General features: G+C 51.2%; 1 protein-coding gene across 1 annotated transcript; it reads right to left on the bottom strand.

The window, feature by feature from the left end:
- Window positions 1–2,697: 2,697 nt before the first annotated feature.
- On the bottom strand, window positions 2,698–16,651 carry SMIM15 (small integral membrane protein 15). The gene is made up of 2 exons (XM_078876845.1): window positions 16,585–16,651; window positions 2,698–5,945 (listed from the first exon to the last, which is right to left on the bottom strand). The coding sequence occupies exon 2, from the start codon at window positions 5,775–5,777 to the stop codon at window positions 5,544–5,546; it is 234 nt and encodes a 77-aa protein (XP_078732971.1). The 5' UTR covers window positions 5,778–5,945; window positions 16,585–16,651; the 3' UTR covers window positions 2,698–5,543.
- Window positions 16,652–18,802: the final 2,151 nt, after the last annotated feature.

The raw sequence follows: 18,802 nt of genomic DNA, 5'->3' as shown, positions 1-18,802 counted from the left end.
ACAGCCAACACAGAACACAGCTCCAGCCAACACAGCCCCAGCCAACACAGAACACAGCCCCAGTCAACGCAGAACACAGCTCCAGCCAACACAGAACACAGCCAACACAGAACACAGCCAACACAGAACACAGCTCCAGCCAACACAGAACACAGCCAACACAGAACACAGCCCCAGCCAACACAGAACACAGCTCCAGTCAACACAGAACACAGCTCCAGTCAACACAGAACACAGCTCCAGCCAACACAGAACACAGCTCCAGCCAACACAGAACACAGCTCTAGCCAACACAGAACACAGCCAACACAGAACACAGCCAACGCAGAACACAGCCCCAGCCAACACAGAACACAGCTCTAGCCAACACAGAACACAGCCCCAGCCAACACAGAACACAGCCCCAGCCAACACAGAACACAGCCAACACAGAACACAGCCCCAGCCAACACAGAACACAGCTCCAGCCAACACAGAACACAGCCAACACAGAACACAGCCAACACAGAACACAGCCAACACAGAACACAGCCCCAGCCAACACAGAACACAGCCCCAGCCAACACAGAACACAGCTCCAGCCAACACAGAACACGGCTCCAGCCAACACAGAACACAGCCCCAGCCAACACAGAACACAGCTCCAGCCAACACAGAACACAGCCAAAACAGAACACAGCCCCAGCCAACACAGAACACAGCCCCAGCCAACACAGAACACAGCTCCAGCCAACACAGAACACAGCTCCAGCCAACACAGAACACAGCCCCAGCCAACACAGAACACAGCTCCAGCCAACACAGAACACAGCCAAAACAGAACACAGCCCCAGTCAACACAGAACACAGCCCCAGTCAACACAGAACACAGCTCCAGCCAACACAGAACACAGCCCCAGCCAACACAGAACACAGCTCCAGCCAACACAGAACACAGCCCCAGCCAACACAGAACACAGCCAAAACAGAACACAGCCCCAGCCAACACAGAACACAGCTCTAGCCAACACAGAACACAGCCCCAGCCAACACAGAACACAGCCCCAGCCAACACAGAACACAGCTCCAGCCAACACAGAACACAGCCCCAGCCAACACAGAACACAGCCAAAACAGAACACAGCCCCAGCCAACACAGAACACAGCCCCAGCCAACACAGAACACAGCTCCAGCCAACACAGAACACAGCCCCAGCCAACACAGAACACAGTTCCAGCCAACACAGAACACAGCCAACACAGAACACAGCCCCAGCCAACACAGAACACAGCTCCAGCCAACACAGAACACAGCCCCAGCCAACACAGAACACAGCTCCAGCCAACACAGAACACAGCTCCAGCCAACACAGAACACAGCCCCAGCCAACACAGAACACAGCCAAAACAGAACACAGCCCCAGCCAACACAGAACACAGCTCCAGCCAACACAGAACACAGCCAAAACAGAACACAGCTCCAGCCAACACAGTCAACACAGCTCCAGTCAACACAGAACACAGCCAACACAGAACACAGCCCCAGCCAACACAGAACACAGCCAACACAGAACACAGCCCCAGCCAACACAGAACACAGCCAACACAGAACACAGCCAACACAGAACACAGCCAACACAGAACACAGCCCCAGCCAACACAGAACACAGCCAACACAGAACACAGCCCCAGCCAACACAGAACACAGTCAACACAGAACACAGCCAACACAGAACACAGCCCCAGCCAACACAGAACACAGCCAACACAGAACACAAGTCAACACAAAACACAGCCAACACAGAACACAGCCAACACAGAACACAGCCCCAGCCAACACAGAACACAGCCAACACAGAACACAGCCCCAGCCAACACAGAACACAGCCAACACAGAACACAGTCAACACAGAACACAGCCAACACAGAACACAGCCAACACAGAAGACAGCTCCAGCCGATACAGGATACAGCCCCAGCCAACTCAAGGCAACACAGAACACAAGTCCATCACACAGCTCAGCACGGTGTATCTTTTCCCACCAGACTTGGCCGCTCACCTTCGTCGACGAGTAGAATTGGACTGGAATCAATAGTCGATGATTACGAGGTGAGCGGGGTCGGGTTGAGAGACAAAGCGCATGCGTGCGTGCGTCTGTGTGTCTGTGCGTGTGTCGCGCAATTTCTGAAGTTCACGATTCCTGATTTCGGCATGGCTTCCAACCCGTTAGAATCCAATGAATGAGAGTAAACAGGTTGCATGACGCCGCGCGTGCCCTGGGTTCGAACTCAGGCTCACGCCGCCCAAGGACTCGGGGACTGACTTAACGCGCAATTCTCCGCAGCGTAAAAAAATTACGTCTGGTTTTGGCCACGGAACGACTTGGCCATAATTGTGTCTTGAAGAGCCTCCACAGTCCCGTCATCGCCAAACAAGTGGCCGTGTACGTGCCGACTTTCCTGATGCTCGAGGCAGCGTCCACGCAAACATCGTCGCGCATCGAACCACTTTGAACTTTGGGTTTGCGATCCGTTCTGCAGACTCGCCGGTGAGTGAGCTGACCACAGCAATCATCCGTGTGCGTCGCAAAAACGCGTGGACACCGCGCGGCAGATATTATTTGCTGGGCCGTGTCGTATGGTGGAGGGTCTTACGGCACAAATTTTGCCGGATCGTTACCGGCAACAACAACAAAAAACAAATTGTGAATCGACTCGTAAAAATTTGCCGTTTAATAATTCACCCCCAATCAGCGATACGATTCCATTTTGTTAACCTCATGATTCTAGAATCCATCGCAAATCAAACCGACATTGATATCTGGCATTCCCAGACAGGAGTCTCCCATCCACGCTGTAACCAACCAGGTTCACACACCTGCTTAGCTTCCAATCATCCTGCATTGAGATGTTTGGCCAGTTTCATTCATGAGTGTGGTGCTGGTAGAACAACGGAGAAAAGTCACGCACAAGAGCAGACATCACGAGACATTTCACATCCCTCCCCCACAGTGATTCTAGTCATCGTCAGGATTCAGGATCGGAGTTTCGATGCTGTTTGGTCTCATTTTTACCACCTCATTTGTATTGTTCTTGCTGTAATTTACATCTCCTTTGTATGGTTCGGTTTGTTCCATTAGCCGATGAATGACGCTCCAGCACTGATTTACTCCCAGTCCAGCCACCGACCATGGTTACGGGACAAGAACTTCGCTCACGGATTCCTCCACCCACGGTGAGGATTTGGTCTACAGGACACGGGCCGTTTCGGCTCATCCTCCGCACCGTGATCAACCACCACACTGCAGGTCATAACACCGCCCTCACTCACTCACCCACTCACTCACACACCCACTCACTCACCCACTCACCACTCTCATTCACCCACTCACTTACTCATCCACCCACCCACTCACTCACCCACCCACCCACTCACCACACTTGCAGGTCCCAACACCACTTCTCTTTCTGCTTCCCACGCACTGCCTCACTCTGTGATTCCCTCTTCGCCATTTGGGTCTGCGGGCTTGCACTCAGGAGCCGCTATTTAAAATAAAAGTTTACCGTTTGTATAAATTGATGACGATTCGACTCTCACACGCGTGAACCTATGCACGCATCGCGAGAATAATAATAATGAATTTATAAACTAAAATTTTTATTTAGCTGGTAAAACCTCTACGAGATATCCACTATTCAGAGGCGACCTGGACACACACAACGAAAGCTCATCGGCGAAGTGGCTGATATCATCATGATCATCACACGTGGGAATTTATACGGGCGAGCCCAATTATCTAAACGTGTGTTGATTCTAAATGTGGTGGGAGGGCGGAGGAGGGGGGGGGGCAAAACCGCAGGAAGCCGGATAAACGATCCACGTGACCGCCACGGGCGAAGAGACAGAACACGCCGACTCCAAATCTGCAACAGCAGGCATCGTCAGGGTCCGGGAGCGAAACCCACGGACTCTCCTGCGTGAACAGGCGAGGGAGATGACGTCTCCTCGCCGCCGCCGCCGCGGTTGCCCCGTTCATTTTTTCCTTGACGCGGTGGCGCAAGCTTCCCGTGCCATCGAGGGGGGGTGGGACTTGTAGGGGTTTTGGTGGGGAGCGCGGTAATGTACAGAGGTGAGAATGAGTGCTGCTGCTGCTGCCATTTCTTTGCTTTATCGTGGAACAGGGAGCAGCGTGCGAAGCGGGTTGATCATCCTCTTTTCACAATGTACACGTATCGTGAAAGAAAGTCCGTCGTCGACAGGCAGGTCTTAAACAAAAAAATGTTTATCTTCATTTTTGTTGTTTAATGGCTCCAGTGGTGGTCCTACGGCGAGGCAGAAACGGCGGCGCTGGGTGGGACGATAGCGCTGCATGGGGGGGGCGAGGGCCGATTACCCAGACAGGCATTGGGGTGGCGGCCTTCCTCGAGTCCAGCGACCAAGGGGAAGAGAAGGCCAAAGAGCAGATGGTGGGAGACTGGTCAGGACCTCTCTGAGTCTATGAGTCTCTGCGCGAGTCTATGGGTCTCAGAATAAAAATCATTTTTTATCCTGGAGAAATCTGATGAGCTATGAAGCTCGTTTTCACAGATGTCCAGTCTCTGTGTGTGTCCTGGGTCTCTGTGTGCATCTATGGATCTCTGTGCGAGTCTATGGGTCTCTGTGTGATGAGTCCATGGGTCTCGGAATGAGTCTATGGGTCTCGGCATGAGTCTATGGGTCTCTGCGTGAGTCTATGGATCTCTGTGTGAGTCTATGGGTCTGTGTGATGAGTCCATGGGTCTCTGTGTGATGAGTCCATGGGTCTCTGCATGAGTCTATAGGTCTTTGTGCGAGTCTAACGCCAGACGGTGGAATGAGACTCTCAGGGTAGACCTTGCAGGTGGCTGTGAGTTGACTATGAAGCAGCTGCGGGATCTGGCGGAAGGGAGAGAATGCGTTGGGGATGAGGTGCGGTGGTGATGGTGGTGATGGTGGTGGTGGTGATGGTGGTGGTGATGGTGGTGGTGGTGATGGTGGTGGTGATGGTGGTTGTGATGGTGGTGATGGTGGTGGTGATGGTGGTGGTGATGGTGATGATGGTGGTGGTGATGGTGGTGATGGTGGCATCAAAAGCTGTGGCCACGATGACAACTCGATCCGGGGCTTGGTCCCAGGTTATTGGGCTGACTCACAGATTTATTTCATTAAACAAATTACTTCCCTCCCCCCAGAATTTTGGATGGAACCGCCTAACACACGGTCGTTATTCTTCGTCGAGACACGCATCGTGGCCGATCCACGTTCCTCCACGTACACTGACGCCCCCCCCCCCCGCTAAACTACCATCATCACCATCCCTCTGCCACCACCGCCGCCTACGTCGCCATCGCCGTCGCCGCCTAACGCCGAACATCGCCAAGTAACGTGACAACAACAAAAACAGCGGTGGCGGCACAGGAAGACCGGTGAAGGTTAGACGGAAGCCATAGACGCCGCCACGACACTATCGCCAGTAGCTCACCGCCGTGAGACCGCGCCCAGCGGCCAACACGAGAGACCTCCAGGGGCCGCTGGGGCGCGGGGCCTATTCGGCCTTGCGTCCCTTATTGCGCGAGCGAAGCACGTTCTCCTGCCGCTTGGCCTTCTTCTTGGCGTCGCGGTCGCGCGCCTCGATGGCCTTGGCGAGCTTCCACGAGAGGGCGGCGCTGGCCAGGAAGAAGGGCGACAGCGCCAGCAGCACCGTCGACAGGAAGCCGTACGGGTCCTTGGCGGCCCACTCCACGCAGTACTGCAGCCAGCCCTGGAGCGTCTCCCACATTCTGCCGCTGCCGCCGCCGCCGCCGCCGCTTCGGCCCGCTCCTCCGTCTCGTAGCGCCGGCGGGAGTGCTGGCGGGGCGGGCGGGTGGTCGGTCGATCGGGCGGTCGAGCGGAGGAGACGGACGACACCACCGGACGACACCACCGGCAGCAACGTCACAGCAGGACCCTGTTGCTCGCACGAAATCGCAACGGCGCTTGCTTAAAAACTGGGACGGGGCGGTGTGGCGCAAGGCGAGGCAATTTTCAGGCGATCGCCACCGGTAAGAGTCACCGGCGACGCGTTTGCCGCGCGCTGTTGCGATGACCTGGTAGGGCAATGCGGTAGAGTGACGGGAGTCGGTGTTTGGCCACCGAAACAAAGAGTTTTTACATTTCAAAAACGTGCATTTAGATTATTTAGCTGCCATACATTTCCATATGATGAGCCACTTTGTTGTTTGTGGCCCGGTCGCTTATGAAAAATAAGCTGATCGCTCAGTGGGTTTTACCTGGTCAGATAAAAAAATTTTGGTTTTATTTGTATATATATTTTTTAAAGTGATTAATTTACAATTTCCATACTTTGCACTCCTCTCCTGTTTTTGTATTCTTTGTTTTTGTAACGTTGTTAACCACTCTCCCCTACTGGACATCTGTGGAGAAGAGTTTTACAGCTCATCGGATTTCTCCAGCATGAATAAATATTGTTTCAGAGTTTGTTTAAAAGCATGCTCGATGAACAGCGACTGGTCTCTGGAGCGCACAACCTCTGGGTGGCCACGTGACGCCCGCCCGCCCGCCATCTGATCAGAAGCTGCCGTCCCGGTTAACCGGCAGCGTCTTAATCAAACGACAATAGCCGCGATTATCTCGATCGCGGCTAAGTCCGTGGCATGTACACACGACGGTGAGCGAGGGTGGGGCTCGCGAAGGAACATTCGCCATCGAAGTTTTTTGACGCCCGAGCAACAGAAACTGGCGGCGGTAAGTAACAAAAAAAGTAAAAAAAAAACACCGCCACCGCCACAACCGGCCGCGTTTTAAAACTCCGCAAGAGTTTTTCGCGCACTCGCCAGATAACTCCGCGCTCCAAAACACGACGGGCCTGCCAGCCAGCCAGCCAACGAGAGGCTGTCAGCACATTTCACACCACGCCGCCCCCTCCCACTCCCTCACCTCGCCTCCCCCCCCTGCCCCTCCCTCAAACCCCCACCACCATCCCCCCACCAAAAAAAATAAACGGCGGCACTCAGTATGGGGCCGCCCTAAGCGGCTGCCGGGGAACGCAAGACGGAGTTTTAAATTCCTGCCCGTTCCGTTTATAGGTCGGGATCTTTTTTTAAAAGAGATTTTCCGTGCGCTTGAGGAATGCCGGGCTTCCTGAGACAAGAGGTTTCGAGGAGGAGGATAGGGGGGGAATGTATCCCAGGCCGTGCCCAGCAATCAGATAAGGGACCAGGTTATCACGACCTCACTCGCGCACAGATGCCTATAAACATCTGGCAGTTCACCAGCATTGGATCAAGCAAGCTTGACTGCCAGCGAGATGCCGTATGTTGAAAGCGGTCCAGAGTTTTGCGAGTGTTAAACCAATGCTGCTGAGGTTACGCGCTCCCAGAAAGGCCGTGGTGACTGATGGGGATTTTGTCGCACACAAGGAGGGCTCACTGCAAATCTCGAAAATCTCTCCTGCACACGCGGGCGAGCGTTGAAAGAACGACATCACTTCAGGGTTTGAAATTACTTGGCGTGCAAGGTGAAAACGCAAAGTGTCCATGCACGATTGTGACAGCGTTTGTTTGGGTGGCAGGGTGACAGGTTAGAAGGGTGGCAGGGCGGCTGGGTGGTAGCATAGCAGAGTGGCAGGGCCGCAGGTTGGCAGGGCGGTCAAGTGGCAGGGCGGCAGAACGGCAGGGCGGTAGGGTGGCATGGTGGGAGGGTGGACTTGAGGGGATGTATAATTTCAACAGCACTTGCTTGACACAAGCAAAAACCTAGCCCCGTTTCAACACACAGCGTCGCATCGGCAGAGTCGGGCTCGCTGGTCGAGTGGGCTTGGGCAGCAAGCAGCATCGGTGTAAGGTACGGTGGCCCGTGGTTAAGACTAGCGCAAAGCAAACACTGCATCGTTTTCGACAAATCACTCTGGTGGGGGGATTCACAGTCGACCGACCGTAGAGACGTTTAAAAAAATATATCATTCTTTACAAGGCCGAGTCAGTCAGCCAGAATGTCGACATCTTTCCTTCCTGCGAGTGACAATACAATTCCTGGAACTCTCGTGGCCTCTGCTATTCACTGCAAACGTTCACCGAAGCAGTAACCCTACGCAGGCTAAGGTGCCCAGGAAGAGGCCACACCGGCAACGACTCTTCATTTTGTTTATTTTATTGTTTCACCGTCGGATAAAAGAATAAAATCTAGTTTTGTGAAACCGTGCGCGCCCCCTTGGCCCCCAACACATCAAACTGGGCTGAAGGGCTTCTTAACAATGTTTTCGCCAGCACCACGAGGCTGGTGGAGCTATGGAGTGGCACAGTAATGAATAAAACACACCACTCGCGTGCACGCACGCACGCAAAGATCCCCCCAACGTATATAGCCTACGCAGACTGCTGGGACGAGTGCTCTTGGCGAGCACCTATTAAAAGGCCGGAGTGTAGACCGCGCGAGGGGATTGGGTGTGGTGAGCACCGTCTCTGGCTGCCTTTGTCTCCCCGCACAGTGTCGGAAGTTATTCGACGCCAAGTCAAATCCGTCCGAGGCCAAAGATCCGTTTTCCCGATATTCCCTGTGTGACGTTGGCCTTGAGCGGGAATCGAACTCATGCCGAAGGGGGGTCTGCAGCGTGGTGCGGACCACTGCTGTGCCACCGCTCACCCCCCGCCACCACACATCTTTGATGAATAACGCAAAAGGCGCGGGCGACCCGCACACGCAACTGGCGATCTGCAACACAACGGTCGGATGGAATGCGATTTCAAGCTCTAAACAAAATTGCTTTGAGACTTAAGTGTTTGCAAGAAATGTGTTTGGCATAAGCGCTCGCCCTAACACTAACCAGAACCAAATGTACACAAAACGCTTTGAAATGTAAAGCTTACAAAAGAGATGCGTTTGAATTAAAACCCGCCCCGACACTAAACAAGAACCAAATCTGCACAAAATGTCTTTCGACCGCTATCGCAAGAAGAAACAAAAGAGCCATTTACCAATTCCGCCCCTCTCAGCGATTCAAAAGATTTGGCACAATTGAGGGGTCATGATCCCATTGGAGAATCGATCCCTTTTTGTCCAGTTTCCACCGCCACGTTTGTATTTAATTTTTTGTCTCGGGTTCCACAGTTTTTGTTCGCTTCGTCCGGCTGTAAGGGAACGCGGGCGCCTTGTTTGCGTGCGACTTTACACAAAACGTAAATAAGAGATTACCCCCACAGAACAAACGATTAATAAAAAAAAAATATTTTTTGGCAGGTAAGGGCCCACTGAGCTATGTAGCTTTTTCAGAAGCAACCTGGCTTTGACAAATGGATAGCTCAACAAAGTGGCTCATCGTCATCGTGTGGAAATTAATAGGAGCCAAATACTCAAACCAGATGATGGTGATTCTAAATGTGGAGTTGAAAAACCCAAGGACCTAGAAAAAAATCCACGCGACCACACGGGGAGAGAGAGACACGCAAACTCCAAATATACAGCAGGCGTCAGGGTCGGGATCGAACCCACGACCTCCTCCATACCAGGCGAGGTAGTCAAGATCTCCTAGCCACCATGGTGATGATGATGATGAGAGAGACACGCAAACTCCAAATATACAGCAGCAGGCGTCAGGGTCGGGATCGAACCCACGACCTCCTGCATACCAGGCGAGGTAGTCAACATCTCCTAGCCACTGTGATGATGATGATGATGAGAGAGAGGCACGCAAACTCCAAATATACAGCAGCAGGCGTCAGGGTCAGGATCGAACCCACGACCTCCTGCATACCAGGCGAGGTAGTCAACATCTCCTAGCCACCGTGATGATGAGAGAGACACGCAAACTCCAAATATACAGCAGGCGTGTCAGGGTTGGGATCGAACCCACGACCTCCTCCATACCAGACGAGGGAGTTAACGTCTTGCCAACCTTGACGCATGCATGTACCTTCAGCCTAAGTATCGATTTGATCGATAAATAATTTACTCCAAACATTAAAGTGTGTCTGACTAAGCCCCAAGCCTAACATAAACCCAATCTACTCAAAAAATGTGTTTCCAAAGTTATATCTTACCATTAAATGTTTGACCTCATCCTAACTCAAACTATACGATACTATTTTTTTGCTTATTTTACCAGGTAATGCCCACTGAGCTTTCTAGCTTTTTTTTCAGAAGCGACCTGGCCACCACAAACAGATAGCTCAACGAAGTTGCTTATCACCACGTGGGAATTTATAGCAGTGGGCAAATAATCTAAACCAGTAAGGGTGCAGCCCCGCAATTGCTTGCTCATGACACTGCTAGCAGAAGGGCCTCCACCACAGGCAGCTCCAGAAAGCCCCTCTCCAGAACTTCCACGCCACCCAGATGTCTTGCAAGTTGTGGGAGTGCCCACACTTTAACCCACCAAAACACCGGTGTAACGAATGAACAGCATCAGAGCATCATCAGGGTGACGTCTACATCTCCTTAGCAGTGTGACTGTGGCCATAAAACCGAAACTATGGCCCGCACAGTAAACACCACTGTGATCTGCGCTCCTTCAACGGAGGAGTAACAGCAGCACCACGCAAATTCTCTATAGCTGAAAGAACAGGGTTTTCCCCCTTTTTTATGGCAACAAAACTGAATATCTGTAGCTGCTGAAGCCCTCTCGTCGTGACCAGCAGCAAACAGACCCTCGTCATTGGCATCGACCTCCTGAACCACAATGCTGCTGCCATCACGTGCAATAATAAAAATAATAATGCCCACCACACACGAATGGCCTGCCGACTGATCGCCCGACTGCGCCATACGCATTCACGCCGCCGGGTAGACAAAGGGGCGGCTGGCCCAGGCTCGCTCAACGTTGCAGCCAGGGCGACGGCCGACTCAAACCGAACCTACAATTCAATTAATTCGTCACGCAACAGTCGGCGACGGAGGACCGTTGCGTCAAACGTGTGATCTCTTGCGACAGCAGTCGCATAAACTGTTCTTGCCGCCATACATCGGTGTCTCGAGTGATTTGTTTGATCCACGGAATCACGGGGGAGAGCACGGGGGGGCAGGCGCCATTCCTATGAGGGTCACAGTCCACTTTGCACGTCGAACCGTGAATCTAAGTGCGCGACTTGCTCGAGCTTGCGCATCGAGACGGGGCGACGCGTCCACAAAGCGGCAGCCGTCTCCCTCGAACCGAGCTCTCGATCGCGGGGAGAACCGGTCACAGATGCGGCGGTGACGTTTCTGACGAAGCCGAACCTACGCAGAATAATTTTCCCAAGCGTACCCTTAGCAAGGGTATGACTTGGAATGATTCGCACGAGCCCAAACCAGCGCTTACATCCAACGCCTCCATCGCAATCAATGGGCCGAATTCCACGCTGAGGACCATTCCAAAAAAAAAGCCACAAGCGAGTTAAAAGTCCAAATTGTAAAGCAGCCAGAGTCCAAACACTATGCTGGTTAGGGCCATACTAAACATTTTTGTTGGCAAGTCGGGCTTTGTTTTGTTGCGATGTGCGCTGTGTGTGCTAATACAAAGGGGAACAGCATCGTTGCTAATCTAAAGCCCCCCCCATCCCCCATTGCTTTAAACCAATTTTCCGCTTGACCAATCGTATTTCTATTAGCGAGGCTGGGCGTTAACAAAAAAACAACAACAAACGCTGCGCAAAGAGAACAGAGCGGAGTTAAAACTCTGACGGTGAGGTTGCGAAGCGACAGAAACGCACGGCTGATAAAATACGAGCAGCAGATACATCGAAGGGGGGTGCAGCAGCGGTGGTCAAGTGGTCAGCGTGCCGCGGTGCGAACACGGCGACCTCAGTTTGAGTCTCAGACGTGGCTATCGCATATCGGCGGCTGCGAGTGACGTCAGAACCGGTCCTTAGGCCTCGGTCCTATCCTTTGACCCAACTAGCGCTGACCAGCGTGGCGAAGAAACATAAGAATTGTTTGTAACCAACATGGTAGTGGTGAGGCCTTCTATCCATTGGTGGGTTGAGATTAGCTGGAATAAAAAAAAAGATCAAACTGGATCAATGTAATATAACGTTTTCCCAAAAATTTAATTGTTTATCAAGTGCAGTCTGAACAGATTCTAATGCTTTCCCGCAAACGAGAAAAACATCATATCGAACAAAAAAATGCCTGTGTAGGCTGCAAAGTATATAATCTAAGTCATCAAATACGTAAGCGGTGATTTATAGACAGCACAAAGCAGGATTGTGATTACGGAATCAGTCACCCAAAATGCCTTGCATGTCACGTGACATCAATGCCGAGGCAAAGACGCAGCCCTGCAATTGCTCGCTCACGCCACTACTAGCTGCAGTGCCTCCACCTACTCTTCCACGCTGGTCAGATGTCTTGGGGCAGGTGGGATTACCCATACACGACCTGTCGATCGACTAACTGCGGCGTGCCCACCATACTGCGTGTATCGTGCACGCACGCTCGGTTTAGACCACCGACCCGCAAGAGTGAATACTTTCTGCTGTGCAATTGCGAAAACAATCTTAAACGTCACGCGTCTTCCTTGAAACCAGCCGAACGCATTTCTCTTCTGCAATGCTTAAAATGTGTAATATGCCGTGCACATAAAGAAGCTGATAAGGCTGTAGTGAAAGACACTCAACACAATCAACCAGCAGTTCTCTCCATCTACCGCTCTCCCCCACACCGCAGGGATCTGGCCAAACTTTGTCGAAACTCAACACAAAGCACAGAAGGACCCAAGGGAATCGGTTACAAATTTGGCAAAACAAAACGTGTTGGGCAAACCAAAACAAAAAAAAAGGAATCGGCGCTTTCTGGAAAACGGCGAACAGTGCAACGAGTCTCCTCCACCACGGGCTGCGCTCGTAAAGCACACGTCAGCTGTTCCGTCATTTGCCGCCCTCACCGATCGTTCAACCCATCGAGGGGGCTCACTGCTTCGCGACCGACAGCCCCCAGTAGTCGCAAGCACCCAGGGGCGGTGACGTGGCCATAGCCGATAGCACGCGATGTTCCAACCTGAGGTTCGAAACCCGCAGCTGCCCTGGTTAGTAATTCCGGGTGTAGTAACCGGCCATGTGGCTTGTGTTGCGAAGTTGAAATACTGGTTGGGTGGTTGACTAATAAAATAGATAACTCAAAAAAAAGATAAGCAGACACAATATCTCAATTCGCACATATCCGTCTCTCCAGCGTAAAATAAAAAAAACCCACAAGTATTTTACATAACCCATTGATGCCACGGGCTTCTGAGAAGCACACATACTTTCAACAGGACTGGTTCAGTGCAAGCCAAATCGGGACTGGTTTTGCCATTCAGTCTCATCCTTGAAACACGGTCGTGTCGAACAACAGAGATGATCTGGGACAACGTTAGCGTTGCGGGATGATATGTAACATGGTTATACTAGTAGGAACCACCTGGTTCCACCAGCCCACAGGGGATTATTGTGTCCGTCCGTCGTGCATCCAAAAATGGGAGGAGTGGGGCTGGGTGGGGAGGGTGGGGAGGGGCTGGGTAGGGAGGGTGGGGCTGGGTGGGAGGGGTGGGCCTGGGTGGGGAGGGGCTGGTCACCCCGTGGTGCACTTATAAAACTCAACGTTTAACCTACTCACGCCGGCTTGTGCCCGCCCTCACAGTCGGCCATATTTGCGGAATGCACCACGCCGCCGTTGACCCTGGCCATTGACCGAGCAACCCAACGTTCCTACCAGCTCCCTCCGCAGGAATGTGTTGGCTGACCACGTGGCTGCCGTGGGGTAGAGCGAGCAGCTCGCAATCGGAAGTTAGCGAGTTCGATTCCTGGTTTGGGTACTAACTCACACAATCATCCATCCGGGGTTGATAAAATACGTACCTCTTGGTGGGTAAGTCAACAGTGGTTGTCCTATACATTAATTCACCCCCACCATGGGAATATGGAATTTCTACCACTGGGTCAGGGCAGGGTATCAATTTCACTCTTAAAATATAAAATACTCGCAATCCGCTTCACAGTGGCTGTTCATGATCCCTTGACTTTATTAAATCTGCAAAATGAAAACTTGCAAATTACTCAATTGGTAAAACACATGGCCACGAGTCTCTTATGTAAGTCTATGGGGGTGTCAATGCGCAATGCTGTGATTGGCGGACCTGGCCTGAGACCATCAACCTGGCTAATCCAGAGATCCCGGCTTAATCACGGGCTGCTGAAACCTGGACTCGAACCAGGGAATTGTTCCGGCGCCGGCTAGGTCTGTCTGACTTTAACCCACCCCACCCACCACCTATCCCGAGCCGCACGTGGCAATTATGTTAACGACCGTTCTTGCTGAACGTGGTGGTGACACGTACCGGGCGTGAATTCTTTGGCCCTCTATCTCACGTCATTGGTTCGGGACGATAGTTTTCGCGTATTAACGCCGCCCTGGAGGTTGTCATCACGCGGCGGCTCTTTTTGTTGTTGTTGCAAAACGCGCTCAATGGTTCGACACTTTCTAAAACAAAAAAAATGTACGCTGACAATTACCGGACATTAAGTCAGGGGGAGTCACAGAGAGAGAATTACTCATCATTCGGCTGTTCCCACGCATAAAGAAAATAATAGTCGTGTTTACAACCAAAGAGAGATCACTGTTTAAATATAAAATGACACATAATACGTGAGTAGAGAATGTCTACAGAGTGTCAGCTATTACAATGCTGCGTCATTTATCAGCCCACGACAGGCCTTTAATACAGGCATTACAAATCATGGTAGACGTGGATGAATTCCGCTCTAATTTGGGATCATCTACGAGCCGTGGCCAAGTACAGAGTCTAGAGCGTAATATGGGTCCTCGGAATCATTTCCGGCTCGATGACCAAATCACCCGCAATGTGACCCATCTCGTCAGGTCCTCGGTACGCGAAGAAGGGTTGTGAGGAGCCTGAATAGCTCCGAGACGACCACTCTACGTATAACAGGCGTGAACAGGCTGCGGGGACTACAAAGCAGGCAGTTGCAGAAATATACAGACTGTATCTTCTTGGTTCTTTCGGTAAAGTCACGTAGAATGGAAATAATAAAAATAAAACATAATAAAATAATTCTCACGACGTTTCGGCCACAACGCAAGCAGCCGTCCTCAGGTGGAGAACAGGTCTGTCGAGAAGACAGAGTCTGAATGACACACCCGGCGCTGGAACATTTCCCTGTTTTATTTTTATTATTTTATTATTTCCATTCTACGTGACTTTACCGAAAGAACCAAGAAGATGAATCCCTGCAGTCACGAAAGCTTTAAATCGAAATTTACAGTATTTAGTTTTGCTGTGCAACCACGCTCCCTTGTCTACGCTCCCCGCCTTCACCAAGCCAGGCTTGTGCACGGTCACACAACCCAAACGACCCGCATGAATGAATGAATGAAAGAGGACCCCTCATCCAGCAGTAGATAGACAATGGGAGTGTACGTCTACCATTATAGGGGCACATCGGTGATCCATGCCCAGCTGTGGACAGCCAAGGATACTCATCCAGTGTTACAATGGTAAGGAGACAACACAGTAAACAATTGAAAGCATATACTGTGTACACTGTGCACAGTTTGCACAAATCGAGAAAGAATATATATTTTTAAGTGCTGAATGCCGGGCATGATTTACTTATGGCAGCGGCAGATAAATGTTGTTTGAATTGGAGTGATTAGTAGCAATAAAACAAAGCCACGTGGTCAGCCAACACATTCCTGCGGAAGGAGCTGGTAGGAACGTTGGGTTGCTCGGTCAATGGCCAGGGTCAACGGCGGCGTGGTGTATTCCGCAAATATGGCCGACTGTGAGGGCGGGCACAAGCAGGTGTGAGTAGGTTAAACGTTGAGTTTTATAAGGGCACCACGGGGTGACCAGCCCCTCCCCACCCAGCCCCATCCCACCCAGCCCCTCCCTGCACGACGGACGGACGGACGGACACAATAATCCCCTGTAGGCTGGTGTAACCAGGAGGTTCCTACCAGCATCATTTTTGTTTAGCCCTGCATCAAATCATCTGCTGCGCAAAGTTCTGGTGGTGATGGGAGAGGTTTGCCATGGGCTTGGTTCGGGTTATCGCTCGCCGCTAAAGCTCAATCAACATGCCCAGTTGCGTTTTGTAACAACGGCGCGCGGGAAAGAAAAAAAAACCCCAATAAACTTGCCGTCGGCAATTGTCGATGCTGACACTGCGGAACCAACTTTCACGAAGGTCGATAAAGTAACTTGGGGAGACGACGCGGAATTAGCAAAGTCGCATTGCGTCATTTCAAACGCGCACAACAATCAACGGGGTTCGCGATTGACATTGAACTTTTATATTTTATGAACCACGATCATAATCCACGGCCGCTCCACTGCTGGACTGACGCGGCACGGCATTCTAAACATGTAAATATTTGCTCACTAATCGTCAATTAACTTTAATCTTTAGCGGCCTAGTCAACCACAGAGGCCTACCTCACTGTACCTCGCTGCGCCTAACAACCAAAAAAGAACTCGTCGTTATTATTAAACATCCAACTGTGACACCAAAATAACAAAACAAATGTTTACACGCGCCGCTTCAAGGCGACGCTTGGTGAAGTTGTAAATGTTGTTTTTATTTAAATTTTAAAAAAATTGTTCAACTCCAAACTCTCACCTAACCGAGGCGAAGGTCCGGCGCGAAGCGGGGTGGGAGAGGGAAGTTGGCGACGGGAAGATTCACGAGGTAAGGGACCGCGGCCAACCACTCCTCGTTCACCATCATCATCATCACCATCATCCACGGTCACCATCATTCACCGTCAACCACGATCATCACCATCATTCACGGTTAACCACGACCACCACCATCATCACCATCATTCACCGGCAACCACGATCATCACCATCATTCACGGTTAACCACGACCACCACCATCATCACCATCATTCACCGGCAACCACGATCACCATAATCATCACCATCATCCACGGTCACCATCATCACCATCATCATCACCATCATTCACAGTCAACCACGATCACCATCATCACCATCATCCACGATCACCATTATCCACGATCACCATCACCACCACCATCATCACCATCATTCACCGTCAACCACGATCACCATAATCATCACCATCATCCACGGTCACCATCATCACCATCATCATCACCATCATTCACAGTCAACCACGATCACCATCATCACCTTCATCCACGATCACCATTATCCACGATCACCATCATCACCACCATCATCATCACCATTATTCACGGTCAACCACGATCACCATCATCACCATCATCCACGATCACCATCATTCACGGTCAACCACGATCACCATCATCACCATCATTGACGATCACCATCATCCACGATCACCACCATCATCAACGATGACTTAAAACTTTCGTGACTGTAGGAATTCATATTCTTGGTTCTTTCGGTAAAGTCACGTAGATAGAAAAAATAAATACAAATCAAATAAAAGCAAAAAACCACGACGTTTCGATCGCAACACAAGCGGTCTTCATCAGGCGGAGAGAAGACCGCTTGTGTTGCGATCGAAACGTCGTGGTTTTTTTGCTTTCATTTTAAATTTTCATTTATTTTTTATGTGATTATTTAATAAAAATTGTATTTTCTATCCACGTGACTTTACCGAAAGAATCAATAATATATCATCCACGATCATCACCGTCAGGCCACGGTCAATCTGCGGCTGGATGAGGACTGCACCGTCTTGAACACATCACGACTCCTCCGTCTCGCGTCGACCAACGTGGCCTCGGGGTAGCGCGTTCGCGGCTTCCTTGCAAGAGGTTCGCGGTTCGAATCCAGAGCCCCCCCCCCCCCCCCTGATTAATTCTGCGGGGTGTAATGACCACGGTCGTAATACTACTACACAATGCCTGTACTTAATGTGACGCTGCACTCTGATGTTACAGGAGAAAACATTTATTAAAAAGTCTATTTAATGAAGTAGAACGTGTTGTCTATATTTATTTAAAGTTGCGCATTTTGATGTGACGTCACATTTCTCACCCCCCCCCCTCGTCACACATCGTCACAAATGTCTGACCCCCCCCCCAATAGGTGCGTGACGTCATTTATGGACGCCCCCTAAACCAAAATGCACATTATCCGCTACAAAAAGGCTGTGTGGCATGTGTACTAAAGTACTCTTATTCATTTTGCAGAGTGACAGACATGCGAAGGAGATATAAAGTTATTTTCTTAACTCAAATTTAATCGATAGCTAACTGCATAGGTCAATTAAAAAACTGTCCATTTGAAAACATGTTCATGTCATTCTTATCAGGCCCCTGGGAGTAAAATAGTCTCCAACTTTTATTATCCACTCTAGCTCTCTGGCCGCTCTACGTATGTGCTATGAAGAAGGGTCATTGCCCGAAACGTTGCCTACCATATATTTCATGTTAAAGGCCACACACACACAGTGATCTTGACGACCGTGTTGAGTTTAAATGAATTTACAAACAGTTCGCCGCGACCCCTTACACATCTTGACGTTCCCTCTGCACGCGAGAGTAGTGACTGAGGCGTGCGCCGTCATTGGCTGCGCAAGGATAAGGGAGGGGGGGGGAGTTGGGCGTGAAAGGGCGGGGCGATGAGGAGAGAGGCAGAGCATTGGGTGGAGTGGGCGGGGCGATTGAGGAGTGGGCGGGGCGATGGGTGGAATGGGCGGGGCGATGAGGAGAGGGGCGGGGCGATGGGTGGACTGGGCGGGGCGATTGAAGAGTGGGCGGGGCGATAGGGGTGGGGGAGGGGCGATAGGGGTGGGGGAGGGGATATTGGAGGGGGTTTAAAAGGAACGACCACGTGGATGGGGATTGGCGGTAGGGGCTCGCGTGGTGAGCGGAGT

Source organism: Lampetra fluviatilis, chromosome 46, assembly GCF_964198595.1.
Source record: "Lampetra fluviatilis chromosome 46, kcLamFluv1.1, whole genome shotgun sequence".
NCBI classification, from domain to species: Eukaryota; Metazoa; Chordata; class Hyperoartia; order Petromyzontiformes; family Petromyzontidae; genus Lampetra; species Lampetra fluviatilis.
Note: the sequence above shows the minus strand (reverse complement) of the source record. Positions and strands in the feature narration are given on the sequence as shown.